The 24,765-nt window shown below is 41.6% G+C and overlaps 1 protein-coding gene across 3 annotated transcripts in view; it reads left to right on the forward strand.

Moving 5' to 3' along the window:
* Window positions 1–870: 870 nt before the first annotated feature.
* Window positions 871–24,765, forward strand: part of gpd2.L (glycerol-3-phosphate dehydrogenase 2 L homeolog) — a 117,719-nt gene continuing 93,824 nt past the window's right edge. Inside the window, exons 1-2 of one of the 3 annotated variants that reach the window (XM_041575721.1) lie at window positions 871–1,089; window positions 18,010–18,132. In XM_041575721.1, the coding sequence (XP_041431655.1) occupies window positions 18,037–18,132 (96 nt within the window). In that variant the 5' untranslated portion in view covers window positions 871–1,089; window positions 18,010–18,036. 3 annotated transcript variants of the gene reach the window in all.

Genomic DNA, 24,765 nt, shown 5'->3' on the forward strand with positions numbered 1-24,765 from the left:
GTATCAAGGCGCTTTTCCTAAAGCATCGCCCAGCCATGAAATCCAACCGGAACCATAATGAACAGTAATGCATGATAGGGTTGGGGACTTGACACCATCACAACCCAGTTCTGTGGTCCAGATTAAGAATCCATGTAAGTAAATAGACGGCATCCTTAGTTGCGGTTTGCTTGAACCTGCACAAACTTCATTGCTCATGTGTTTATATTTCTACTTGCTGAAGGGCAAAAAGAACAAGGCATAGTTGCCCTTAAATATTTCTAATTGACATACCAACTCTCCTGGTTCATTACATGTAAAAAGATTTTGTCTGAGGCTGAACTGTGATTTATAAACATTGTTCGGTCAAACTTGTATCTGCCCCACTCGTATAGCTATCAGCAGGTCCGGACTGGGAGTCAAAATAGGCCCTGGAATTCCAAGTACACAGAGGCCCAAATAGTCCTCCACCAGCCCACTGAATAGTAACTGTCTATGGGACCTTACAGCAGCCCCTCTGGCATTTGCCAGACCCCACAGCCTGGCTATCAGCCTGTATCTATGACAACCCAATACTACCCAAGTCACATGTCAGACAATAATACAGTGTCTGTATATTAGTCCTGTATCAGTTCCATTGCTGTATCTAACAGTCCGCTAGATAGCCCTCATATCAGCACTGTGCTTCTACAGCTCATGATCGTCCTACACATACAGACTGCACTGTCCCTATCACATAACGTAACTTACACCCTAGATGTGCCAGTCACGTGGTTACCCCCAGAGTCGCACATTCCGACTTTCACATCCCTCTTACAATTGTGGATACAGGTGTTGCGCAATATCGAGAGGGCGGGACATCAGTGACAGGGTACCATGATCAGCTCTCTGCTTCGCCATTGGTCCGCTTGGCATCTGTCAAACTGCTGTACTTCCGTGTTTGGTTAGGGTGGATCTTGCGGGCCGCTTGGCAGTGCGATGTGCCCCTGGCAGCGATGAGCAGGTGTTCGACCGGTGTTTGTAGCTGTTCGGCTGTGTCCGTGCCCTGCTGAATCCGGGGATAGGTGGCCGTGTGTCTGCAAGGAAGGGGACCCTGGGAAAGCATCAGCTGTGAGTATAGGACTTGTGCTAGTACAGCTGACTGCCATTTGGTTGGATGAAGTGAGGGGATATTTTGGTTATAAAATCACTTTACTGGAAAAAGCAAAATCTGCTGCACAGCCTTTTACATAAGCTTCTGGCACAGATTCCCAGCTATCCCCGAGCTTTTAGAGCATGCTGGGAGATGTAGTACACAGCATCTGGACCTCTGATATCTAGGAAAGATAATTGATTTTTGAAAGAAATAAAAATGGATAATTAACACCACACCCTGTTAATCAACCCTATCAACTGTATCTGTCATTAGTGTTGTGAGTAACAGCCCCCAGAGGCTCCATCGTAAGGTTTTGCAGTGACACAGGGAATGCTGGGAGTTGTAGTCCAAACTCAGGTGCAATGTGGACATTCCCGCTTTATAACTAATGAATTACGACAAACATTAATGTTACTTCCTAATATCTGCCACCAGTGTCGGACTGGGACAGCAGGGGCCCACCCGAAAACCTTTGACCAGGGGCCCACCAATTAATCTTAGACCAGGGGCCCACTCTTAGTACTATTTTTCTTCCTCTTATTTAGCCTCTTTGTTCTCATAGAAATAGGGAATGGCCATTAAATAAGCCAAATGTTTAGCTGCAGGAGGGCCCACTGACACCTGGGCCCACCGGGACTTTTCCTGGTATCCCGGTGGGCCAGTCCGACACTGTCTGCCACCTCTCTGGACCCCCTGGGTAGGAAACTAGTGCAAATGTTTCATCATCTCCCATTCCACCAATTCAGTTTTTTGTGCAGTGTAACCTTCAAAGCTGAAGTGAACATGCGGAGCACATGTGCCTGACAAAGGGGAAGTATGACTCACAGCTCAGATTGCATTTTTTATTATTTTACACAATCTTTGTGACATTAGCACTTAATGCCTTGAAAGTGCAGAGATCAGCTGCAGATATTCACTCTGTAAAAATGTGCCCTTATACTTCTGGCTGTATTTTGAGTTGTGCTTATAAACAGAACACTACACATGGGGGGGGGATTATAGATTAAGCAGACCCCGTGACTGCTGGGGTGCCCAAGGGGACACTGAATTATTTGCAATTTTAATACTTGGTTATGAATAATGCCTCCTTCCCAAAAGCTTAGGGTTACCCAATAATTCTAGCTATGTTACTGGATTCATAGTGGTGACATTAGCCATTCATTGTACCCCTGGCAGTGGCCGCAATCACACAATATCCCCTGGACTGATTGTGTTTGGTTACCTTTCTGTAGTGCTGTTGGCTGAGAGCATTCTATGTTCAGTTTCCCCATTGTCTTTCAGGCGCAGCTTTATTGATTTAGAATTGTCAGGACAACACATAGCTTAGCAACTGTAGCAAATGAGTTTTGTCACTGGACAAATCCTGTGACATTCTAGCCGGCAAGAGTAGTCAGTGAATAAGGTCAATAGACAAATGCAGTTAGGTTGTAACTGAACAGGAGCCATTGAGTTTAGTCACTAGACATATCCCATCATGCTGGGACTGTCAACTGGGTTATTATTATTATTTTTCTTCATATGTATTCATGACCTCTTACCTTGGCTGGCCACACTCAGTAATGTTAAGGACAGACAGAAAGGAACCCTGGACAGCATGTTAGATAGACAGCAAAGTGCTGATATGGTATATTGGCTGTGGATTGAAACACACACTCTGCTCCCGCTTCTTTTTTCCTTTAAGCTTCTTCTTCTGGACCTATATATACATAAATGAAAGCATACATATAGGATAAGAAAAAAACTGCTAATCTTGTAGACAATAATGAATAATATATGGTGCCAGTTTTACTTTGAGCTATAAATTAATATTATCTTCAAATGGCCCCTTTATTGGAGCTCTCTATAGATCTACTACAGTCACTGGGGCTCATTTATTAACGCAGCGCAGCGCTAAAAAGAGCGCAGTGGCCAGACATTTGCCCAGCGCATGCGAGTATTTAATAATGTAGCGCACGATACCTTAACAGTGCGATTTGTGCGCTAATGTAGACACAAGACAGGTGCGACGTGTGAAACTGCGTATCAGCTGTCGCAGTGCTTATAATAAATTGTGCGCACAGGAAGATACCGCAAAGGTAAGGATTAGTTGTGCTCATGTATGAATGCGCTGCTTTAATTAGTTGCGTCACATATTGCGCATATTGCGTTCACTTAGACGCATCTGCATTTGTTTCTGTGCTAATATTTGTTTGGTTGCAAAGGTGTTTAGCCTACCTGATACCCTTAAAGGAACCTTGGTCAATATAAACATGTTGGGTGGAAGGCGTGGTTAATATGCACTTTACAAGGGTTGTTCATCTTGAATATACTAGCGCAGCTGGGCAGGAATGCGCATTTTGAAGAGCGTTACTATTACGCCACGAAGAGGCAGGCGTAAAAATTGTGGTGCTGTTGCCCGGGTGCAGTTTTGCACATATACAGACGCAAATCTGCGACGGCCGCAGTGCAAGCGCATTGTAGCCACGCCCACAGCCACGCCCCTAACAACCACGGCATCGTTTGCGACATAAATGCCCAATCTTTTGCGCAATGCGCATAAACAAAACCATCGCAAAAGCTCTGTGTTATGCGCAATATCACGCAAATATATTAGCGATCACGCTTGTGATGGCGCAGACAACCTTTTGCGTCCACTTATGCGCTGCGCTGCTTTAATAAATGAGCCCCACTGTCTGTATTGCAAATGAGGGCTGGCCATGTCCTAACTGTCCCTGCCAGAAGCACAGTAGGAGGCGGATAGCCAATCACAGTCACACAAGCAAACACAGGCTTCAAATCCCTATCAGTTCAGCCTAGATCCTTACCTAAAGTGCAGTGTTCTGGGATAGCCTGGGAAAGGAGGCAGCAGGAAGTGGAACAGGTGGGCTGTTTTTGGATGTATGTGCAGTTCAACATCGATTTTACAGTTCTGGATTTTAAGTTTTCCCAGAAATAATGTCTTTGTGTTGTGGCCCCACACATTGCCACATTCCACATATTGGGATAATAGCCACTTAAAGGGGGTCTCCACTGAAAACATTATTTTTGCAGAATGAAATAAAATGTATTTCTATGTTTTTTCCCAATATACATTAATTGAATGCAGTATTCCTTTCTAACTTTCTGCACTGCAGCTTCTCACTTTGAAAACCATGCAGTAACCATCACCTCTCCTTGAGCCAAGACAACCAGTTTCTTCAATGCCTAGCACAATTTAGTCAGCAAGGTGGTAAGGACAGGGCTGCCTTGCTCCTATTGGTGACCCCTGGGTGATTGTAAAGCTTTCAAAAACAATAACAAATAGTGATAAAACCAGTGACATTTTTAATATTTACCTTGTTTATATTGAATAAATTGATTTTAAATTTACATTTTCACAATAGTTCCCCTTTAATGACATTTTGTTTCATTATAAAATAGAGGGCGGTGGTGTCCCCTTTCATTGTAGTGCTACATAAGTCTTGTAACCTTACAGCAATGCACTCAGTGACACCCAACCGGACAGCCATTAACATGATACCAAGGTCAGATGGTAAGGGAAGAGTGGATAGCAGGTTATTTTGGATTAGAAAGGTCATCCCTTTGCACTAAAGATCAAGTGCAGCAGCTGCTTACTATGTTAAAATAGCACAACTGCCATGTGTGTACCTTTACACAGTCCCTAAATGTCAGCTTACTCCAAACTTGATTGCTTGCACTTTTTATAAGCGAGTACCCCGCAGCAGTGCAGTTAGTCAGTAAAGGCTGGTGTTGGGCCCTGGTTTCTCAGCAGTGAGTTTCAGCAGTGCAATAATGAATATATTTTCCTTTACTGTCTGAGGGTGTCTAGTTCTGTACTAGGTTGGAAGCTCAGTGCATCGATTTCAGTACATACAGATCACATTGTTAGATTACTGATTAATAACTGAATGCGTGTTTTCGATTGATGTCACAATGGCACAAGTGAATGAAGGTGACAGGACCTGCAATATAGGTCAAACAGAAGGGTGTATGGTTTTGATTTTACATTGTACAGAGGTGCTGTACCCCCATCTGATAACAACAGTGTATTTTTGGGGGTTTTCACTTCTTCCTGGAACAGGAGGAAGGAACCTGGGTACCTTGTTCTTTGTAATCCCATAGGTCTCCTTCCCTCACTGATTGTGACACTGACCATCCTTTATTGTGTAAACATTATTACACCAGTCTTGTGACCTTGTGAATACTCATCTCCAAATAAGATAGAATACCGCTTTGTGTTGGTTCCTGTGAAAGGCAGTTTATTATTGCAACTCAGCATGCTATTTGTGTAGTTGTTATACCTCAGGGCAGTGTTAGGGTTGCCATCTGGCCAGTATTTTACCGGCCTGGTCGGTAAAAATAATGGCGGATCCCAATGTTATTAATAGGGAAAAAAGATAAATATATAGGAAGGCCGGTATTTTTTCCCAGAAAAGGTGGCAACCCTAGGCAGTGTACACTGTGTTTATGTATGTGCTTTAACTGTCGGGCGACTAATCTCCCCGAATCTGCCTGTGTGCCCTGACCCTAAGGGCTAGTCCACACGGGGAGATAGCCACGCGTTTGCGGTCGCGGCGACAAAGCGCCGCGCCAGTCGCCGCGACCGGCGCAGGCGACAGTTTTGTATGGGCGCCTATGTAAAAACGCCTGTGCTAACCACACGAGGCGATGCGCTTTTCAACAGTCGCCTGAAAAAGCCTGGCGAGGCATTTTCAGGCGACTGTTGAAAAGCGCATCGACTTGTGTGGTTAGCACAGGCGTTTTTACATAGGCGCCCATACAAAACTGTCGCCTGCGCCGGTCGCGGCGACTGGCGCGGCGCTTTGTCGCCGCGACCGCAAACGCGTGGCTATCTCCCCGTGTGGAATAGCCCTAAGAGTCAGGATTGCATCACAGAGTTAAAATTAAATTTGTTTCTGAAATATTTGGTGCAAAGCTGTGGCGCATACGGAATCATGGAATTATCACTACTTTCAGGGTGACAGTAGCTCCAGACCAGGGCTGGACTGGAAGTAAAAAGCAACCCTGGCAAAAAAATCAAAGCAGCCCACACAGAAACGTGTGCTGATCTTTTACATACACACAAGCATATTTTTATATATATATATATATATATATATATATATATATATATATATATATATATATATATATATATATATATATATATATATATATATATATATAGTCCTCCAAGAAGCCAGCACTCTCGAAAAATAGCTTTTGAACGCCTGGGTGCAGCATCGACAATTTCGAACTCCACATGCACAAATAAGATCCGCACTCACAGGACTTATGAAAATTATAGAAAATTTATTGCAAGAGTCTAACGTTTCGACCTCATCCGAGGTCTTTTTCAAAGTAACAAATACTAACACACAAATGCTTTAAATACCTAGATTGGCGGGAAAAACCGGTACTTGGCCAATTAAAGATGACGTGTCCACCTCATCATTAAAGCACGACAAATATACATATCCCAGTCAACATAAATAATAAAAAACATTACACAAAAATAAAATACAGTATAACAAAACCCACACACTAATACAATGTTAAAAACAATTAAAACCAAATATTCAGTAACATTATATATCACTTCCCACTTGTTGCCATAATTGCTACATAGCTGTTACTTGTTACGAAAAATATAAGTTTGAAGAAGAGTGGAAGGTCTGTTCTGGGGTTCCAGCTACGTTTGTAATTTGATGTTACTATTCTAATATCTGAAACTGGATAACAGCACTAAATTACTGTAAAATTCTAATGGCCGTCATATAACCCATCTCTCTACCGCTCAGTGTCATTCCAGCCCAAGGGCTTTACAAACGTAGCTGGAACCCCTGAACAGACCTTCCACTCTTCTTCAAACTTATATTTTTCGTAACAAGTAACAGCTATGTAGCAATTATGGCAACAAGTGGGAAGTGATATATAATGTTACTGAATATTTGGTTTTAATTGTTTTTAACATTGTATTAGTGTGTGGGTTTTGTTATACTGTATTTTATTTTTGTGTAATGTTTTTTATTATTTATGTTGACTGGGATATGTATATTTGTCGTGCTTTAATGATGAGGTGGACACGTCATCTTTAATTGGCCAAGTACCGGTTTTTCCCGCCAATCTAGGTATTTAAAGCATTTGTGTGTTAGTATTTGTTACTTTGAAAAAGACCTCGGATGAGGTCGAAACGTTAGACTCTTGCAATAAATTTTCTATAATTTTCATAAGTCCTGTGAGTGCGGATCTTATTTGTGCATATATATATATATATATATATATATATATATATATATATATATATATATATATATATATATATATATATATTGAAATTGTATGTGTATTAGGGCCTCATGGACCCCCCTATACCTCCTGGGCCCCCCTCTGCAGTTACACCCCTGAATACAGTCGAATCTGTCCCATTTTGCTTCATGGAAAAATTTGTGAAACAGTGAAAAATATTTTCACATATTTGTTTATTTTTTTTCACTGCACATATTGTGCTTTTTTGGGATACTTTTGAGTTGCCTCTTGACTAGTTTTGGCCTGGTTTTGTAGCTGGCTTTGGCTGGTTTTGGAAATTAGACCTGGCAACCCTGCACTGTGTACTTGAAATGGCAGGGCCTGATTTGAATTCTAGTCCAGATCTTGTTTGGCCACACTTTCCAGCTCAGACTGGACAATATAGCCAGAGGGGAGTGTATCACGTTTAGCTTGCAGGTTACACGTTCTTTCGTGGTAGTAAATAAGATGCCCAAACACTTGGAAATCTGTTGCTGAACTACAGTTCCCAGAATCCCCCATTCAGCATGCACTCTCCCAGTTGCTAAACTACAGGTTTGACCACCCCCTGCAGAGCAAATCTCTGTAACTACACAACACACCAGTGTCCTGTGTTCAACTGGCAGTCTCCGCTACATGCCTCTATCTCACCAGCACATCCCCTGGGAAATAAACCACATGTTGGGGTTTCTGGCAACTCTCCTGAGCTGGACAAAGCATAACGTCATTGCATCTGGTAGCCTATTAACTGGGCACAGCGGACAACCTGTTGATGGCTTTAGAGCTGGGCACGGAGGAGACTCCTGCACACATGCTAATGACCCCGGCCACTGTGTGAAGCAGCAGCTTGCGGACAGAGCGCACCACTCGGCACTTGGTGCATGGAGCCAAAGCTAGCGCCCAGTTACTATGCCTCCCCCCCTGTCAATCCTGTGACATCACCGCCCACGTGGGTCGCTGGAGAACAGAGAAGAAGGGCAATTCACGGGGTCTGGAAGTGGGAAAGAGAGAAGATGGGAAACAGAGGAGAGTACAGTGTTGGTGCGTGTCTGCGTGACTGTGAGCAACGTCAGAAGTAGGGGAGAATCATGTGAGCCAGTCGGCAAGGAACAAGAGACTGATTCATGTGATGTTAGGATTCTTGGACGGCATGTGGTATAAGAAGCGCAAATCTGCATGTACTTACACCCTGGCCACATCTATTAGCAGAAATGGGCAGCCCACTTAAACACAGGGCAGAGCGGCCCCTCGGGCATTTGCCCTAACGGACCGATTTCCAGTCCGGGCCTGCTCCAGACAGGGCTGTATTTAGGTCTGGGGCTGCCATAGGCACCGGACATCAGACCACCCTTCTAGCAATTGGCACATGTGCAGGCTGCCAGTCTGTCCTGCGCATGTGCCTATCAATGGAGAAGAAGCAGACGAAGAACACCCCCTCAACTTTGCTGTCAGGTTTAGCAGCTTGATGGTGGTGGGCCTGTGGGCAGGTTCACCATAAGTGAATAAGAGGGGGTACTGTTGTGCGGGGCCAGGCAAATCTTCATCTCAATGTCTGCATTTCAAAAGTTACACAGCTTGCTGATAAACTGATGTCAAAACTTTACATAAGTTCCTCGAAAAAAGACTGCCTTGAAAAAGAAACTTACTAACTTGCGTATCAAGCAAAAGACAATGCAGAGAATCGCCACAAGGGCAAACACCACTGCCCCCCACTTAAATGACCAAATGAGGGGATCTTTTAGTGTATGGCCATGTTTACTTACATATAAATTATACTAACCCCCAATTACAAAATAGACTTAATTAGCACATTAATTATTGTTACTATTTTTATGAACTACTACTGACTATTATTGGGCCCTACAGCAAGATCATTGGGTCCCTAAACGTATGCAATTTACATAACTTATGCACAAAACTTGCGTAACTTCCATATTAAGCAATTGCAGCACAGTGCAAGGGCAGGAAGGACTAATTAATTCAACTAATTACTTATTGTTAAGTAACATCAATTGTTTATATTGGGACCTAATTACTGAATGATATAAGTGTCTCCTACATGAACTTTTCAGCAGTGGAATGACTAGTTGAAGGCCCCACAGGCCCCACAGCAAGATAACTGGGCCTCTAAACATACGTAACAGTTTACGTAAATTATGGAATTACTATTCTAGAAACTTACGTAAATTGTGTATAAAGCAACCACCGGCACAGCAGTGTGTAGGGTGTAAATTTAGAGCAAATTCCACTGACCCCCCAATGGAACTCTGTATGTAAATACTTATTATATTGCATCCAAAAGGGGCGTGGCCAAAATGTTGGTGCTGTGCACTTTTGTTCATGGGGGGTCCATATAAATAACTTGTACGGGGCCCCCAAATTTTCTGATAGCAACCCTACCCATGGGCCTCCACACTAAAGCTACCCCCTAGGCACAGGTCCATTGCTACCTCTAACAGCTTCAGTGTTCCACAGTGTCAATAGAGGCACTTGCACACAATTCAACTGGTTGGACACAATGCCCAGTGTCGGACTGGCCCGCTGGGATACCAGAAAAGTCCCGGTGGGCCCAGATGTCAGTGGGCCCTCATGCTGCTAAACATTTAGCCAATTTCATGGCCATTCCCTATTTCTCTGAGGACAAAGATTCTAAATAGATGGAAAAATAGAGTATAGTATGTAAAGAAAAGAGACTAGGAGAATGGAGTTTGAGTGAGGAGAGGAAGAAAAATAGTACTAAGAGTGGGCCCCGGTCAAAGGTTTTTGGGTGGGGCCCTGGTGTCCCAGTCCGACACTGACAATGGCACTTGTAAACTATACCTGGACACAAGTACCTTCAATGCATAGTGACCATACATTCAAAATTTGCATCTATTTTAGCACAACTGGCTGCGTAGTATATGCGTCCTGTTATTCTTTCAGGGGCACAGATGCAATATGGCACAGACTATAAGCAGGTTCACTGCATTATTCCCGCTTGTACAGTAACTGTACAATAGGTGCCTTATTTCAAACTGCAGTATTTGGCTTCCGTGAAGCTTTTGTGGGTTGTGCAGCTGCTGTATTTTTGGATAGTAGCACAAGCTATGGTACCAGCCCACAACTTCTTTGCATTTTTTGTATCGGAATTCCATCAGGGGGTGCCAGTGCCACATTGGTAAACATGATAATGAGGGTATATGTCAACATGCGTGAACTTAAATAGGTTGGATAAACCTGTTCATATAAAATTAGATGAGCTGATTAAACCTCTCAATTCTGCTGCTAGGTAATTTGCAACCTGACACAATAAATAAAGGAACCCGGAAACCCAAAGGCTTTGGTGCTGCCCTCCATAGTGTCTGTTCTGTACGTTCTAACTGTGGCACTTAAAGGTTAAGCTAAACTCTTGTAGATGCTTTATTGGAAAGTTATTTAATTTTTCAAATTATAATGCCTTATCTGCTGCACAGGCCTGTCTTTGGTGCTGTTCTGTTGCAGCCTTGTGGGAATAATTCAGTAGCTTCAATATATATTCTTTAAACATTGTCTTTGTTTTTATATTTATTTGTAGATGTAACTGCAACTTAATGTAGTATTTTTCTCTCCTTTTCAGTGTTGTTGGTTCTGTCCTTGAAACAATGAAGCCAAGTCATGCTTATTCACAGATCTATTAACCAGCTGGCTTCTGCTTCATTGTTCAAAAAGTTAGCACAACCAGTGAGAGAATAGGAAGGGACAGACAGCTACTGCACTTACAAATATCTGTCAAACCACTGAAAATGTGTAATTCTCAAAGCTGTCTCAGCTAGTATTGCTGCTCTGTGCATAGACTATATGCATAGAAAGTTGCTTAGAATTAGAATTAATTTGGGGTTTATGTCCCCTTTACATTGATGTTCCTCCCATAACACTAGGGAAATACTTTTCTCTATTTACAGTAAACTGACTGTTTCCATGACCTGGGCCAATACTGGCCATGATTCTAGCTCTTCCAAGAATTTTGTGCACAGTTGTTGATGGAAGAAGTGAAACCAGTTCTCTTCCTTAAAATCATTCATTCCTATTTTTTTTACCAATCTACAAGCCTCAGTTATGGTCATTTGATCATGATCTTGTTAATGATTCTGTCTGCGCCAGTACTGCATAACTGGCAAAGCAGCATGGTGTCTCCCGCTAGGTCATATTTAATAGAAATAGATTTACCATTGAGCCATTTCCCATTTAGCAAAATAGAAGGAAGTTGAAAAAATGAAGGACTTATTGATGGCCACTAGTCTCTTAAAGAGGACCACAGTATTCATAAACTGCTCTGCTCATGGACCTTATGTTTTTTTATCCCTTCAGTTTCCAATTCTGTCCTCTGCTGACTGCTGTAGTGTGTCAGTCCGTATGGCACTGTGCAACACTGCTATAAACCCATGCACTCTAATTTATCATTTGTGACCCCAGTTCCTTAGATTGTAAAGCTGGCCATACATGGACTGATATAAGCTGCCAGCATGACCTCTCCAGTCCCCTCCAGCAACTTATTGACCAGTGTATTGGGGCCTCCTGCTGGCCTGCCCAATTGATTTTGGGCTGAAAATAATGACCATATTGGGGCATTGATGTGGCCCTCATTTGACAGAACTGCATAGGGTCAAATTAGGATCCAACATTTGTCCCTGGGTCTGAATTGATGGATGATTCTGCTTTGTCCCAGCACATACATGGCTAAATCAGGCAAGGAGCTGCTAAAAGAGTGAATATGTTAGTATATGACCAGCTCAAGTCCTTGTAGTGTGAACCCTTTGTTCATTCATTGCGTTGTGCCAGTGTATTGATAATGCTGTTATATTCATATTTTAATACCTTAAAATGAAGGTAGAATAGGCAGGGCCGCCATGAGGGGGGGACAGGGGGGACAAGTGTCCTGGGCCCGGGCATGAAGGGGGACCTGGCAGTGCTGAAGTTTTGAAAAGAGCCGGGCCCCCCTTGAGAGCGCCGAAGCCGTGCGGCCATGCGGCACAGCCATACCAGCACCTTCTCACGTCACTCTAGCGGCGGCTCTTTAAGAACAAACCCCAGGAACAGGAGATTGAACCCGCCAGGCTCCCGTCCTCAGCCTCCAATTGGCTAGGGAGTAACGTGGCTACAAAATGCAGTGGGCTGGGAGAAAACAAATTTTCGCTAAGCCGAGGAGATGCGTCTCAATATCTGTCGGAATGAGCTGAAATGTATTTGAGATGTTTGTTAACTTTATTTGAAATAGGTATGAAAGAGAGAGCTTGTTCAGCCAGGTTGAAACTCGAAGAAGGCATGCCACAACGTCATTTTACTGCACTCCCACGTAACACACATATGCACTGAAAAATTTACAATGGTCAAGTAACATTAAAATACAACTGGCATTCCAGCTCGAAGGAAGGGTTAACTTGTCGTCCCCTAGCCATGGAAATGCTTATGTGTCGCACTGGGAATCACAATGGCTTTGTGCCAAAGGTACCTTTCATTAAAGTGGGATCTGAAACTCCTCTCTTCAGCAAACTGGGGTGTAATTGGTTATTCCTATAGTGCAGTAAGAATAAATCTCCTTTATATATTAGCAGCGCATGAGGAGCATTTGCTTATTATTTCACCAGCCCTTCCATATCCCTATCATTCACCTTAGAGTTAACTTTTAGTATGTTATACAATAGCCAATTCTAACCAACATTTCAATTGGCCTTCGTTTTTTTCTTTTTTTTATAGTTTATGAATTACATGCCTCCTCTCCAGCTTTCAAATGGGGGGGGGGGTCACTGACCCCATCTAAAAACCACTTGCTCCGTAAGGCTACAAATGTATTATTATTGCTACTTTTTATTACTCATATTTCTATTTAGATCCTCTCCTATTTATATTCCAGTCTCTTATTCAAATCAATGCAAGGTTGTTTTGGATCCTAGCAACCACTTTGCTAAAAATTGCAAACTGGAGAGCTGTTGAATAAAAAGTTAAATAATTTAAAAACCAATTGCAGATTGTTTCAGAATATCTGCAGAATATCAGATCTGGGGTGGGGCTTGGGCGCTAGTGTGGGCAGGGCCCAGGGGGCCCCAAAAATTTTGTTGTACGGGGCCCCGTGATTTCTAATGGTGGCCCTGAGAATAGGTATAATTAAAGCAGCGCTGTGGTATCACCCATTTAGAGCATGGACTGAGGTGAGTCAGAGACTGTTGGGTTGTTCTTTGTAACAGTCCTTCACTCTGACACATATGGATTATTTGAAGCACAAGAACCTGACACATCATGAAGAGAATATGCTGGCCCGTGCGCAGTGAGTATGAGACACAGGGAGTTCCCCTGATCTGAGATGAACCAGCAGAACTCCCAAGGGTGACATTTGGGTCAGACTGTGGGCTCCTTGCCCAATACAAATACCAATATGGTGCCAGAAAGGGATAAAGGCCAGGGATGTATTGCTCTGTGTCTGTGCATTGGCCGCCCTGCTATTAGTAACATGCAATCAATGCTGCCTTCTGGTGTCGGGACAATCCAAGTTTCTGCATCATCTCTTTCCCTCTAGTATAAACACTTCTTTTTCACTAGTATTTTCCCACTGTCTTTAATATTTGACTGTAATATAGTGCTAGGCTGGTTAGTGGATTAGCAGGGAACCAGGAAACATTGAGGCAGGGTGTGTGAGTCTGGGTGCTCCCTGCTACCTGCCGCAATGGCCTTTATCTTTATATGAGTCAGGCTTTGTAATCAATAGACCGTATGTCCCTGTGCTTGGTACAGTCCTCTTCTGAGCAATGTGCACACACATGCACGCTTACACACACACACACACACACACATATATATATATATATATACACATATGCTTACACACATATGCTTACACACTTACACATATGATCAAACATATACAGTACATAAACACACACACACACACACACACACACACACACACACACATGCTCACACATGCTCACACACTAACACACACTTACAAACATACATATATGCTTACACACGTGATCACACATATACATAAACACATACATGTGTATACACGCACATAAACACGCACACACATGCTTACACATACACAATCGTAATGACAGGAAACAAGTTTACAGCACAGTACGTTATGTAACCTGTTATCCAGAATGCTCAGGACCTGGGGTTTTCCGGATAACAGATCTTTCCGTAATTAGGAACTTCATACCTAAAGTCTACTAGAAAATCATTTAAACATTTAATAAACTCAATAAATTGGTTTTGCTTCCAGTAAGGATTAATTATATCTTAGTTGGGATTAGGTACAAGCTACTGTTTTATTATTACAGAGAAAAAGGAAATTATTTTTAAAAATTTGGATTATTTGGATAAAATGGAGTCTATGGGAGACAGCTCTTCCTTAATTCAGAGCTTTCTGGATAATGGGTTTCCGGATAACAGATCCTATACCTGTACTCCCATAGTACTCAGAGACTAGGAGCTCAGTGGCCGTCCTTATTGATTAAAATCACTAATAAATTGGCACCCCCAGTGATCAGTCCTTTCCTTTAAAGTTATTCTGTTGTTGGTGTCTAGACTGCATGTGTTGACTCTTTAAACAATGTAGCAGAAGTCAGTTTTCCTTCTGTCCTCCACAACAGGATGGGTGTGGGTGACAAGAAAGTCTGTGCCCAGGTAGACAAAGGTAATAGCAACTTTGACAAGACTAATATACTTATTTACATCTTAAGTGCAAAGAGCAAAAAATGGACACAAAGCACTGGGTCTTTTGCATATTGCCTATCTGGAATTTGTGGGTTGTATCTGTATGTGCAACTTTTTGTACTCGTAAAAAGGAATTTTAACACTCATTTAAGCTGGCCATAGACGCAAAGATCCGATCGTACAAATCGTGGATTCGTACGATTTTCAGACCGTGTGGAGAGTCCCGTCATTTTTCGTCCGTCAGAGATCGGTCGTTTGGTCGATCGGACAGGTTAGAAGATTTCTGTCGCCTGCCGATAATATCTCTGCGTGTATTGCCGATCGTACGATTTTCAGTGGGAGACTGTCACTAGCTTTGGTTGGACATAGATATCGTACGATTGCTGTCAGGGGCAGAACATTGGGTGATCTGTTCTTATTTGATCGGAATGGTAAAGACTTTGATCTGAATGGTTAATGGAGGGTCGGGAGATGGGAAAGTCCGATCGTACGTTGATTCGTACGATCGGATCTTTGCGTCTATGGCCAGCTTAATGTATTGTAAGCTGCGGGATCCACGACAGACACTTCTCTTCTCTTTAAGACAGTTTATTTACACATAGGGGTGACCATTTCAGGATACAAAACAAATAATAAAAATAAATCCTGCCCACTGGGCGCTACCTTTACACATGAAGAGTTCCCTTACTAAACTGGGCCCCTTGTGGACTACCAGTAAGCAAACACATACAGTGGTGTGAAAAACTATTTGCCCCCTTCATGATTTCTTATTCTTTTGCATGTTTGTCACACAAAATGTTTCTGATCATCAAACACATTTAACTATTAGTCAAAGATAACACAAGTAAACCCAAATTGCAGTTAGGGAGAAAAGAAATCCAAACCTGTGTGAAAAAGTAATTGCCCCCTGAACCTAATAACTGGTTGGGCCACCCTTAGCAGCAATAACTGCAATCAAGCGTTTGCGATAACTTGCAACGAGTCTTTTACAGCGCTCTGGAGGAATTTTGTCCACTCATCTTTGCAGAATTGTTGTAATTCTAATTATTTGAGGGTTTTCTAGCATGAACCGCCTTTTTAAGGTCATGCCACAACATCTCAATAGGATTCAGGTCAGGACCAAAGTCTTCATTTTGTTTTTCTTCAGCCATTCAGAGGTGGATTTGCTGGTGTGTTTTGGGTCATTGTCCTGCTGCAGCACCCAAGATCGCTTCAGCTTGAGTTGACGAACAGATGGCCGGACATTCTCCTTCAGGATTTTTTGGTAGACAGTAGAATTCATGGTTCCATCTATCACAGCAAGTCTTCCAGGTCCTGAAGCAGCAAAACAACCCCAGACCATCACACTACCACCACCATATTTTACTGTTGGTATGATGTTCTTTTTCTGAAATGCTGTGTTACTTTAAGCCAGATGTAACGGGACGCGCACCTTCCAAAAAGTTCAACTTTTGTCTCGTCGGTCCACAAGGTATTTTCCCAAAAGTCTTGGCAATCATTGAGATGTTTTTAAGCAAAATTGAGACGAGCCTTAATGTTCTTTTTGCTTAAAAGTGGTTTGCGCCTTGGAAATCTGCCATGCAGGCCGTTTTTGCCCAGTCTCTTTCTTATGGTGGAGTCGTGAACACTGACCTTAATTGAGGCAAGTGAGGCCTGCAGTTCTTTGGATGTTGTCCTGGGGTCTTTTGTGGCCTCTCGGATGAGTTGTCTCTGCGCTCTTGGGGTAATTTTGGTCGGCCGGCCACTCCTGGGAAGGTTCACCACTGTTCCATGTTTTTGCCATTTGTGGATAATGGCTCTCACTGTGGTTCGCTGGAGTCCCAAAGCTTTAGAAATGGCTTTATAACCTTTGAAATTGAACTCAGGTGTGATAAACCACAGTTAAGTTATTTTTTAACAAGGGGGGCAATCACTTTTTCACACAGGCCCATGTAGATTTGGAGTTTTTTCTCTCCCTTAATAACGTAAACCTTCATTTAAAAACTGCATTTTGTGTTCAATTATGTTATCTTTGACTAATAGTTAACGGTTTTTGATGAGCAGAAACATTTAAGTGTGACAAACATGCAAAAGAATAAGAAATCAGGAAGGGGGCAAATAGTTTTTCACACCACTGTAAGTAGGGGTCACCCCTATACTCACAAATCTCCTGGGGGATTGCTCAGCCTCCTGGCTTTCCTCAGTCAAACAGACAGACCCTCTGTCACTTGGTCTCCTCTCTCTGTACCTTGCAGTAGCAAATGGCACCCCCAGCCCCTCTGGGAGTTCCTCACACAGGCAGGTGTCCTTCCTGCTCTGTGTCCTGCTCTGAGAGAGCTCCCTAACAGCCTCACTAGAACTAAATACCTTTCCACAGGACAGCCTTCCTGTGGAAGGTGAGCGCTAATCCATGATCTGGACTACTGGATTGGAGTACTTGGCTTGCCTATTCTTTCCAGAATACTCCAGCTTCCAGGACCTGGCCACCAAAGCCTTTAAACAGAGAACATTTTCTCTCTTTATGAACACCCTTCCTGGTGCCTACCTCTCCCACTAAGGAGAACTTAAAGGGAAAACACACCTTTTCCCACATTGTTTTGGTCACTCTACCACAGTATGCATACTATATTAATGTATGTAGGCTGCTATTGGTATGGGTGCATGTGCTCTTGGTGCTATGGGCCCTAAAGGTGCAATTTTCCACCCCATAATGTTTCAGCAGTTGTGCCAGTGGTAAATGAGCCCTTAAACAGTATGCATGAGTCAAAAAGAAATGAAATCAATGTACAGTTAACTTTAAATGGATAAGGAAAGCCAAGGAATCCAAATTCTTGCCCCAGGCTGGTGCTTCTTTATCGTAAAAAATTCACTGCTTTACAGTTCCCAGCATCCTCAGCCAGCCAAGCTGGAAAACTGCTGATGCCATTAAATGTACTGTATTTGCCATTAAATTATGTTTTTGTTCTTTTTCACAGTATTTATCTTTTTATCACCCACAAAGAATGGCTTTTCGGAATGTGGTCAAGGGAACCCTGTTCCTCGGAGGAGGTGCTGTGGCTACAGTTTTCGGGCTTTCCCATTTAACAGACAAGAGGAAGGTATGTTTTTCTGCTGCAGTTACGCAAAAACGTTGTGCAGATAGATAGATAGATAGATAGATTGCCTGTATGGGCAATTGTCATTCTACAGCAATTTTATAAATCAAAATGCCTTACCAGCGATCTCCTCTGTTAGATACTATTGATTGGGCCGCATTCACATTAAACACACTTAGAGGCTGAATCCAAAGTTTTCAGAATGCGATAGAAATCAATTTTTAATTAAACACTTTTTGTATTATGGGGAAATGCTCTGCAATAAAATGTCATTCCACGCGTTATTTGCCCTAAAGGAACACGCGTATTTAAATATAAGTTGCTTTTATGTGAAATAAGCAGTTTTGTAACATTTGCAGATTTGTATGTCAATATTTCCATAATGTGATGGAATTCTTTTTAAACATATATTTTATTATAAATACAATGGAGTAAAACTCTTTGTACTTGTTTACTTTCTCTTATTACTGTACTTCTACAGTGTGCTAGTAGCAGAATTAAATATCCCCATACACCATGGTATTTCCCTAGTACAACATATTAAATAGTATTGTAGTGTTTATGGGCAAACTGCATTAGTAAATTAACTACAAATAGTTTTCTGTGGGGGGCAATTAATGTTCCCTCTAAGCTGTGTGTTCATGTGTGTGCACACAAGTTTTGAGGCCGGTACACACAACAAAGAATTTCTTGTGAAATGACTACATTTTGTATCTATTCTGACCTAACCTCAAGATTTTTAAAAATGCTTACACAAGTTTTTTTTCTTGCACATAGCCAAGAAGGAATTAGAGGAAACAATGGGGCAATACATATACCAGTGGTTTTCAGACTTACTGGGCTCAAACACCTGCCTACCATTTGGTCATGCCCTTCTTTCCCCATAACGGTATACAGAGATATAAGAACCGTTATTGACACAATAGGGGTCATTTAATTACCACACTGCAGTTAATGGTCTTTACATTTTTTCTCAGTCAATTGAGGAAAAAATCCCATTCATTAAAGGTGCTCATGTCAACATGAGCATACTGTCTCCTGCATGTCTCCTGTTTTGTATTACCTATTAATACAGTTCGCTGTGGAAACTCTGGATTTACACCCTGGAGCTACCAGCACCTCCATACCAATCAGTAGCTCCAGGGTTAACACAGTGGCCTGCGTCATTAGTCACAGCCAGCACCGATTCTGACTAAGGAGCCGTCTGAGGCGGCTCCTGCAATGCCGCCCCCCCTCACCAGCTTACGTGTCGGGAGGGGAGGCAGAAACACTATTGCGGAGAGCGCAATTGCGCTCTCTCGCAATAGTACAGCTGAATTTCGGTTTAAAAACCGGAAATTCGGCTCTTAAGGGTGCAGGAGCGGCTTTTTGCCGCCCCTGGAATCCATTCAGGCGCTGCCGCCTGAGGCGAGCTGCTCAGCTCGCCTCATTGGCGGAGCGCCCCTGGTCACAGCACAATTTCAAGCCAGAAATTATGCCAACCAGACTGAAATTTTCAGTGCAATAGTGTTGGATTAATGTTGAAGTGCAAGCACAGCTGTGTAAATTTTAACACATCGGCCACAGTTAGGTCATATACAAGTTGCTGAGCTATCGCCAAGGGTACAAGACAATATATGTGCTGGTTAATTCGTATGCTTCGTATTACTTACTATTTTATTAAAAGAATATTTTAGGAGTAATTTACATTGAGCCCTTAGTGCTGATGCAGAGAGTATTTCTGCCCCAGGTCTGGCTGTGCCCAGTGCAGAGCTTTAAGTACAGGTCCTTGTTGCAGCCTGTGTTGACCACTGCTCCCTAGCATTTGAATGATGTGCAGGTGATGGGATGGGGGCACCTACATGCCTCCCTCTGCCCACACTTATTGAATACAGTGATCCTGGGCACAGGCATCACTGTATTCTAGAGTCCCACTGTATTCTAGAGTCAGGAAGTGCTGTCATTGTAAACCAGAAGTGACATCATCAGAAGTAGGTATGATCAGAAAAAAGGAGAAAAAATCGCAATTGAGAAGACCCACAACTTGGCCCTCAGAACCGCCAACCCGCGTCTATACCCGCACCCGGAACTTCTACCTGCAACCAGCAGGGTACAGCAGGTTTTTGTGGGTAACCCGCAGGCACCCGACCCGCTGCAGGACTCTACTGTATTCATAGGGGCCGCGGTACTCTGTACTCCAAAACAGAGCCAATTTATTTATTAGGAAAATGCAGGGTGCAAAGTTCAAAACAAATGGTGGATTTCACTATTTTTTTTGAACCTTTGCAGACTTAGCTCTTATCTATTCTATTCATTCTGTGTTATTTTCTTACTCTTTACTGTTCATTTTCTTGTCTGCCATTCAAACCACTGACTGGCTGCTAGTGTCATTGGAACCCTGACAACCAGATAACAGTTGAAACTCCAAACTGGAGCGTTGCGTATAGCTGTGCGTGACTATCACCTTGGAGTTACATGATTTGTATAAAAGCACTCTGCCTGCCTTGTTTATTGAAAAGGTCACAGAAGGCCATTATCTTTATATTTCATAGTACATTATTTTTTTATAACACATACGTTTTAATGAGTCATGTGACACAAGTGAGGTCACTAAGAAATGAATATAACAATATATTTTACAGGTTATTTATGGTTGTTGTACAGTATATTATAGATTCATGCAGCTTTCTCCAGAATTAGCTCTGTTGTGGTCACCAAGGGAAGATGTGCCTTTATGCAGTTGCTGGGCAATGTGTTAAAATCAGCGAATTGCGTTTGCATTTCGATGTGAATCAAGACGTAGTTGTGCTGAAAACTTTGTATGCTCGTTTGGTGATATTGCCAGAATTCAACAACCTGGGAACTACCACCTATTTAAGAAGCTGCAGTAACGCCTGGGGTTTCCTGCGTCAATAGTCGGAACTACACTCAATTTGGAACTGTAGACAGAACTGACTTAGTTGAATCTGAGCGCAATTATAGGTGCAACTATAAGTGCAAGGAAACCATTTGATTCAAGTAACTTTACTGAATGGATTTTTCATGCAACTGACTGCAGAAAAATTTGCAACTGTGCTAGCGGCTGTAAATGATGCTTATTATATACGTATGTATAGATGTCATTTTTTTTATTATACATGCAGCCATTTTAATTTATGTGAGGAAATTTTTTATTAGCCTCTAAAAGACAATGGAAACATAAGTTTAGTCTCTGAAAACACCAGTGCCAACTAATTCTGTACCGTATCTTTCAGGAGAGAAAAGAAATAAGAGAATGTGAAAATCTTCTGATTTGATTTAATTAAAGTGAACTCTTTGAACATTGCTGAGGCAGAGCTTTAGTGGGGTTAACTTCCTGTACAAGCTGAAATAATTACCCAGCATTGATTGGGCATCCTCTTTCCTAGGCATTGTCTCATGCTCACTTGTTAACCGTATTGATCTAAATAATTCTAAAGTAAAAAAGTATCCCAATTTCATCATAGAAAGTGCCACTTGCATTATTACATCAAGATCAGGGCCATAATGAAGTAGTTTGTTTTAATCAAATGACAGAAGTTCTGCTGTGAAAGTCATACTGGGATTTACTCAGGCTAATGCCGTATTAAGTGGTTTTACAATTGCAAGATGATTAAGTTCTTTTAATTAGGTGATATAATTGGCTAATCTGACATGTTGGTTCATCAGTGAAAAGACTCTCTTGTTGGGTTTTACAAGGTGCTTAATTCTGGATAAGAAAAACGAAGCACTTCAATTATTTCTTATTCCTGAATATACTCTTAGCAATTATGTCTTTATACGAGCTAGAAATAAGGCTCGGAATCTCTTCAAAGAACGTGTTAGACTTGCTGTTTTCTGTTGCTTTTAGAGGAGACCATATAAATGTCTTTGAGGAGCTTGCCTCTTTAAACATTTCTATTTATTTTAATTGCCTCTATAGAGAGTAAATGTGCCAAAAAATATCAATTGAAACAAAAATTAAAAAATTATTATTATTAACAGCATTTATAAATCACCAGTGTATTCCAGCGTGCTCTACAATACATGCAGAAGAAACAAAGATACACATGTAAATAGTAATGATACAGGAGGTAACCCGGAGACTTCCATATCAGAGCTTACAATCTAGGGAATATTTGACACAAGGTGTGGGGTGGCATGATCAGGAGTCAGAAAATCAAGAGATATGGCATTGAGTATTACAGGAGAAGAAAATACATAATGACTGGGGGTTCAAATTTGGTAAGAACTTCCATACAGAAATCCAGAGGATAACAAATTGGCACCTTCTAGCAATTGTAATAACTTTCCTGACCCTCCTGTTTGCTGAAAATTGCTCTGGGCCAGGGTACTACTGTTGAGCTCCAAAGCTTTGGGCAGGGTACGCATATGGAGAAAAACAAAACAATGCCCTGTTTTCTTCTGATTTTGGCTTCTCATTCCACTGTGCATATGGCCAGCACACATCACCTACAAGGGGTCTCTAGGAGAAAATGTTATCCTGGATCAGTGCAGTTTATAGCAAACAGGAGCACCAGGCCAGCTCCCAGTATGTGCTCTATCTGAAGCCTATTGTTTGCACCACTACAGGATTTGGACCGCTTTGAGGTCCAACATTTAGGAAGGATCCCCTAAAGCTCACAACAAGGTTACCTGAAAACATTGTTGCATAAGCCATTTAGCAATAGTTTCTAGAACAGGGGACCATAAACTTTTTACCCTTGAACCTCATTCAAATGTAAAAAATGTAGGGGTAGCCCATATGAGGACTTGCAGCCTACAGGAGTTTCTGCTTGGCAGTTCACCTGGTTTTTAGGCAACCAACACTTGCCCCCAAGTCTGGAATTCAAACATAAGCACCTGCTTTAAAGCCACTGAAAGCAACATACAAGGGATTGGTGAGCAACATGTTGCTCATAAGCCACTGGTTGTGGATGATCAACTGGTCACCAGGCTTCCATGTAAATGTAAGGGAGCACATGGGCAACCACTGCATTATTAGGTGTAATTGACTTTTCAGCCTATTGTTGTTTTTAAGATGTAACTCTCTGACAGATATGTTTAGTAACAGACAACTGAACAACATTAATTAGAAGGGTAATAAATAGGCTTTATTTGTCCTTAAATCCCCAAACACTGTGATTAAGCTACTGAGTTGTGTTGCTTGACTTTCTGCAGGTTATTTGCATTTTTCTGTGGCTATATTTTTAAATGAAAAATATTCTTTCTTACGATTTCCATCTGAGTCTACATTTTAGCGTGCCCAATTAATATCGTATTCTTTTATATGCAGGCACAGTTAATTTTCAATCCCAAAATATAATTTTCATATTAAGATATACTAAATTAAAGGAGTTATTTATCAAATAGAGTAGGTACCACCTCAATAAATAAATTAAAATAAAATGACTCCATATATTAGTGGTTCCATTAGCGGGCTATGCCTGAGAGGATGAACGCAGTTGCCGGTTAAGAGTCATTTGCATGAAACTCAGCACTACACTCAAATTAATACTGTACATGATTACAGGACAACCTGCTTGTTAATTGCCTGTAGTCTTTAAATATGCACTTCTTTCAGAAATAGACACTAATTATTAGATCTTGTTTGCTGTTACACCATAAGTTGCAAATGTCTCTGAACGTTCGGAAATTTGCAATTCTAATGGGGTATGAGCACAGGGAAAATCGATTTAATCATTTAAAATGAGGGTTGCATGCAAAATGAAGAAAATGTTTCCCTGAGATTAGGAAATCTTTGATGTGGGTTTATCAAACATTTACTTTCTTAAGTTCACTTTTGTATATTTAGTCTGGAGATATGAATTCATTATCATAAACAATTCAAAGGGCAGAAAAAGTTTTTCTTATTGCACAAAAACCTGGGGGTCAGAGTGGGCTCCAATGTCTTTGTGTTTCTAGGGATGCTGGAAATGTTAGTGCAGATAAAGTCTTTATTTTTGTAATAGTTTTTGTGGTTTTTTTTTTGTAATTTGACAGATAGAGCAGAATATGTGTGTTGTGTGTGCTATATCTGTATATTAACAGCTTATAGCAGGAAATAGCAAATCAGAGACTTCCAGATGTTGGCTGTCAGAGTTTTATTGAAATTGTAATTCAGCAACATCTGGAGAGCTTTGTGGTGTCCCCTAAATGGAGCCAGAAGTCATCTTATGTACTTGTTTTCACTATTTAACCATATGGAAATTAATTTAAATAGATTTTCAAATACAATTATTTGATATTGATGACCAAGATTTACACAACATCATTTGGAGTTGACATTTCATCCTTGCAATTGCCTTGACTCAAATTGTTTGGTGTTCTTAGAAACACATATAATGGGACTGCATCCATGTGTATACATGACTGCAACTTTATTTCAGTAATTTGCAACTGGTTCTATAACAAGGCTACTGATATTAAAGCTGATTAATCCAGAGACTGGATTTTTGCAAACTGTAAACAGCCTTTAAGGACTTTCTTTAGTCTGGGTTTTTTAAAATATGAATACAGAAAAGTTGGCTTTCTGTAGGCCACAGCTTTTTTTAACTTCTTCCATCCAGGTGATTATGGCCCCTAAGATGCTAATCCAGAGAGAAAGAAAGAGAACTGCACATGGATTGGCTAAATGTGAAACGTTTGAACACTAGTAAT

This window comes from Xenopus laevis, chromosome 9_10L (assembly GCF_017654675.1).
Source record: "Xenopus laevis strain J_2021 chromosome 9_10L, Xenopus_laevis_v10.1, whole genome shotgun sequence".
In the NCBI taxonomy this organism is placed as follows: Eukaryota; Metazoa; Chordata; class Amphibia; order Anura; family Pipidae; genus Xenopus; species Xenopus laevis.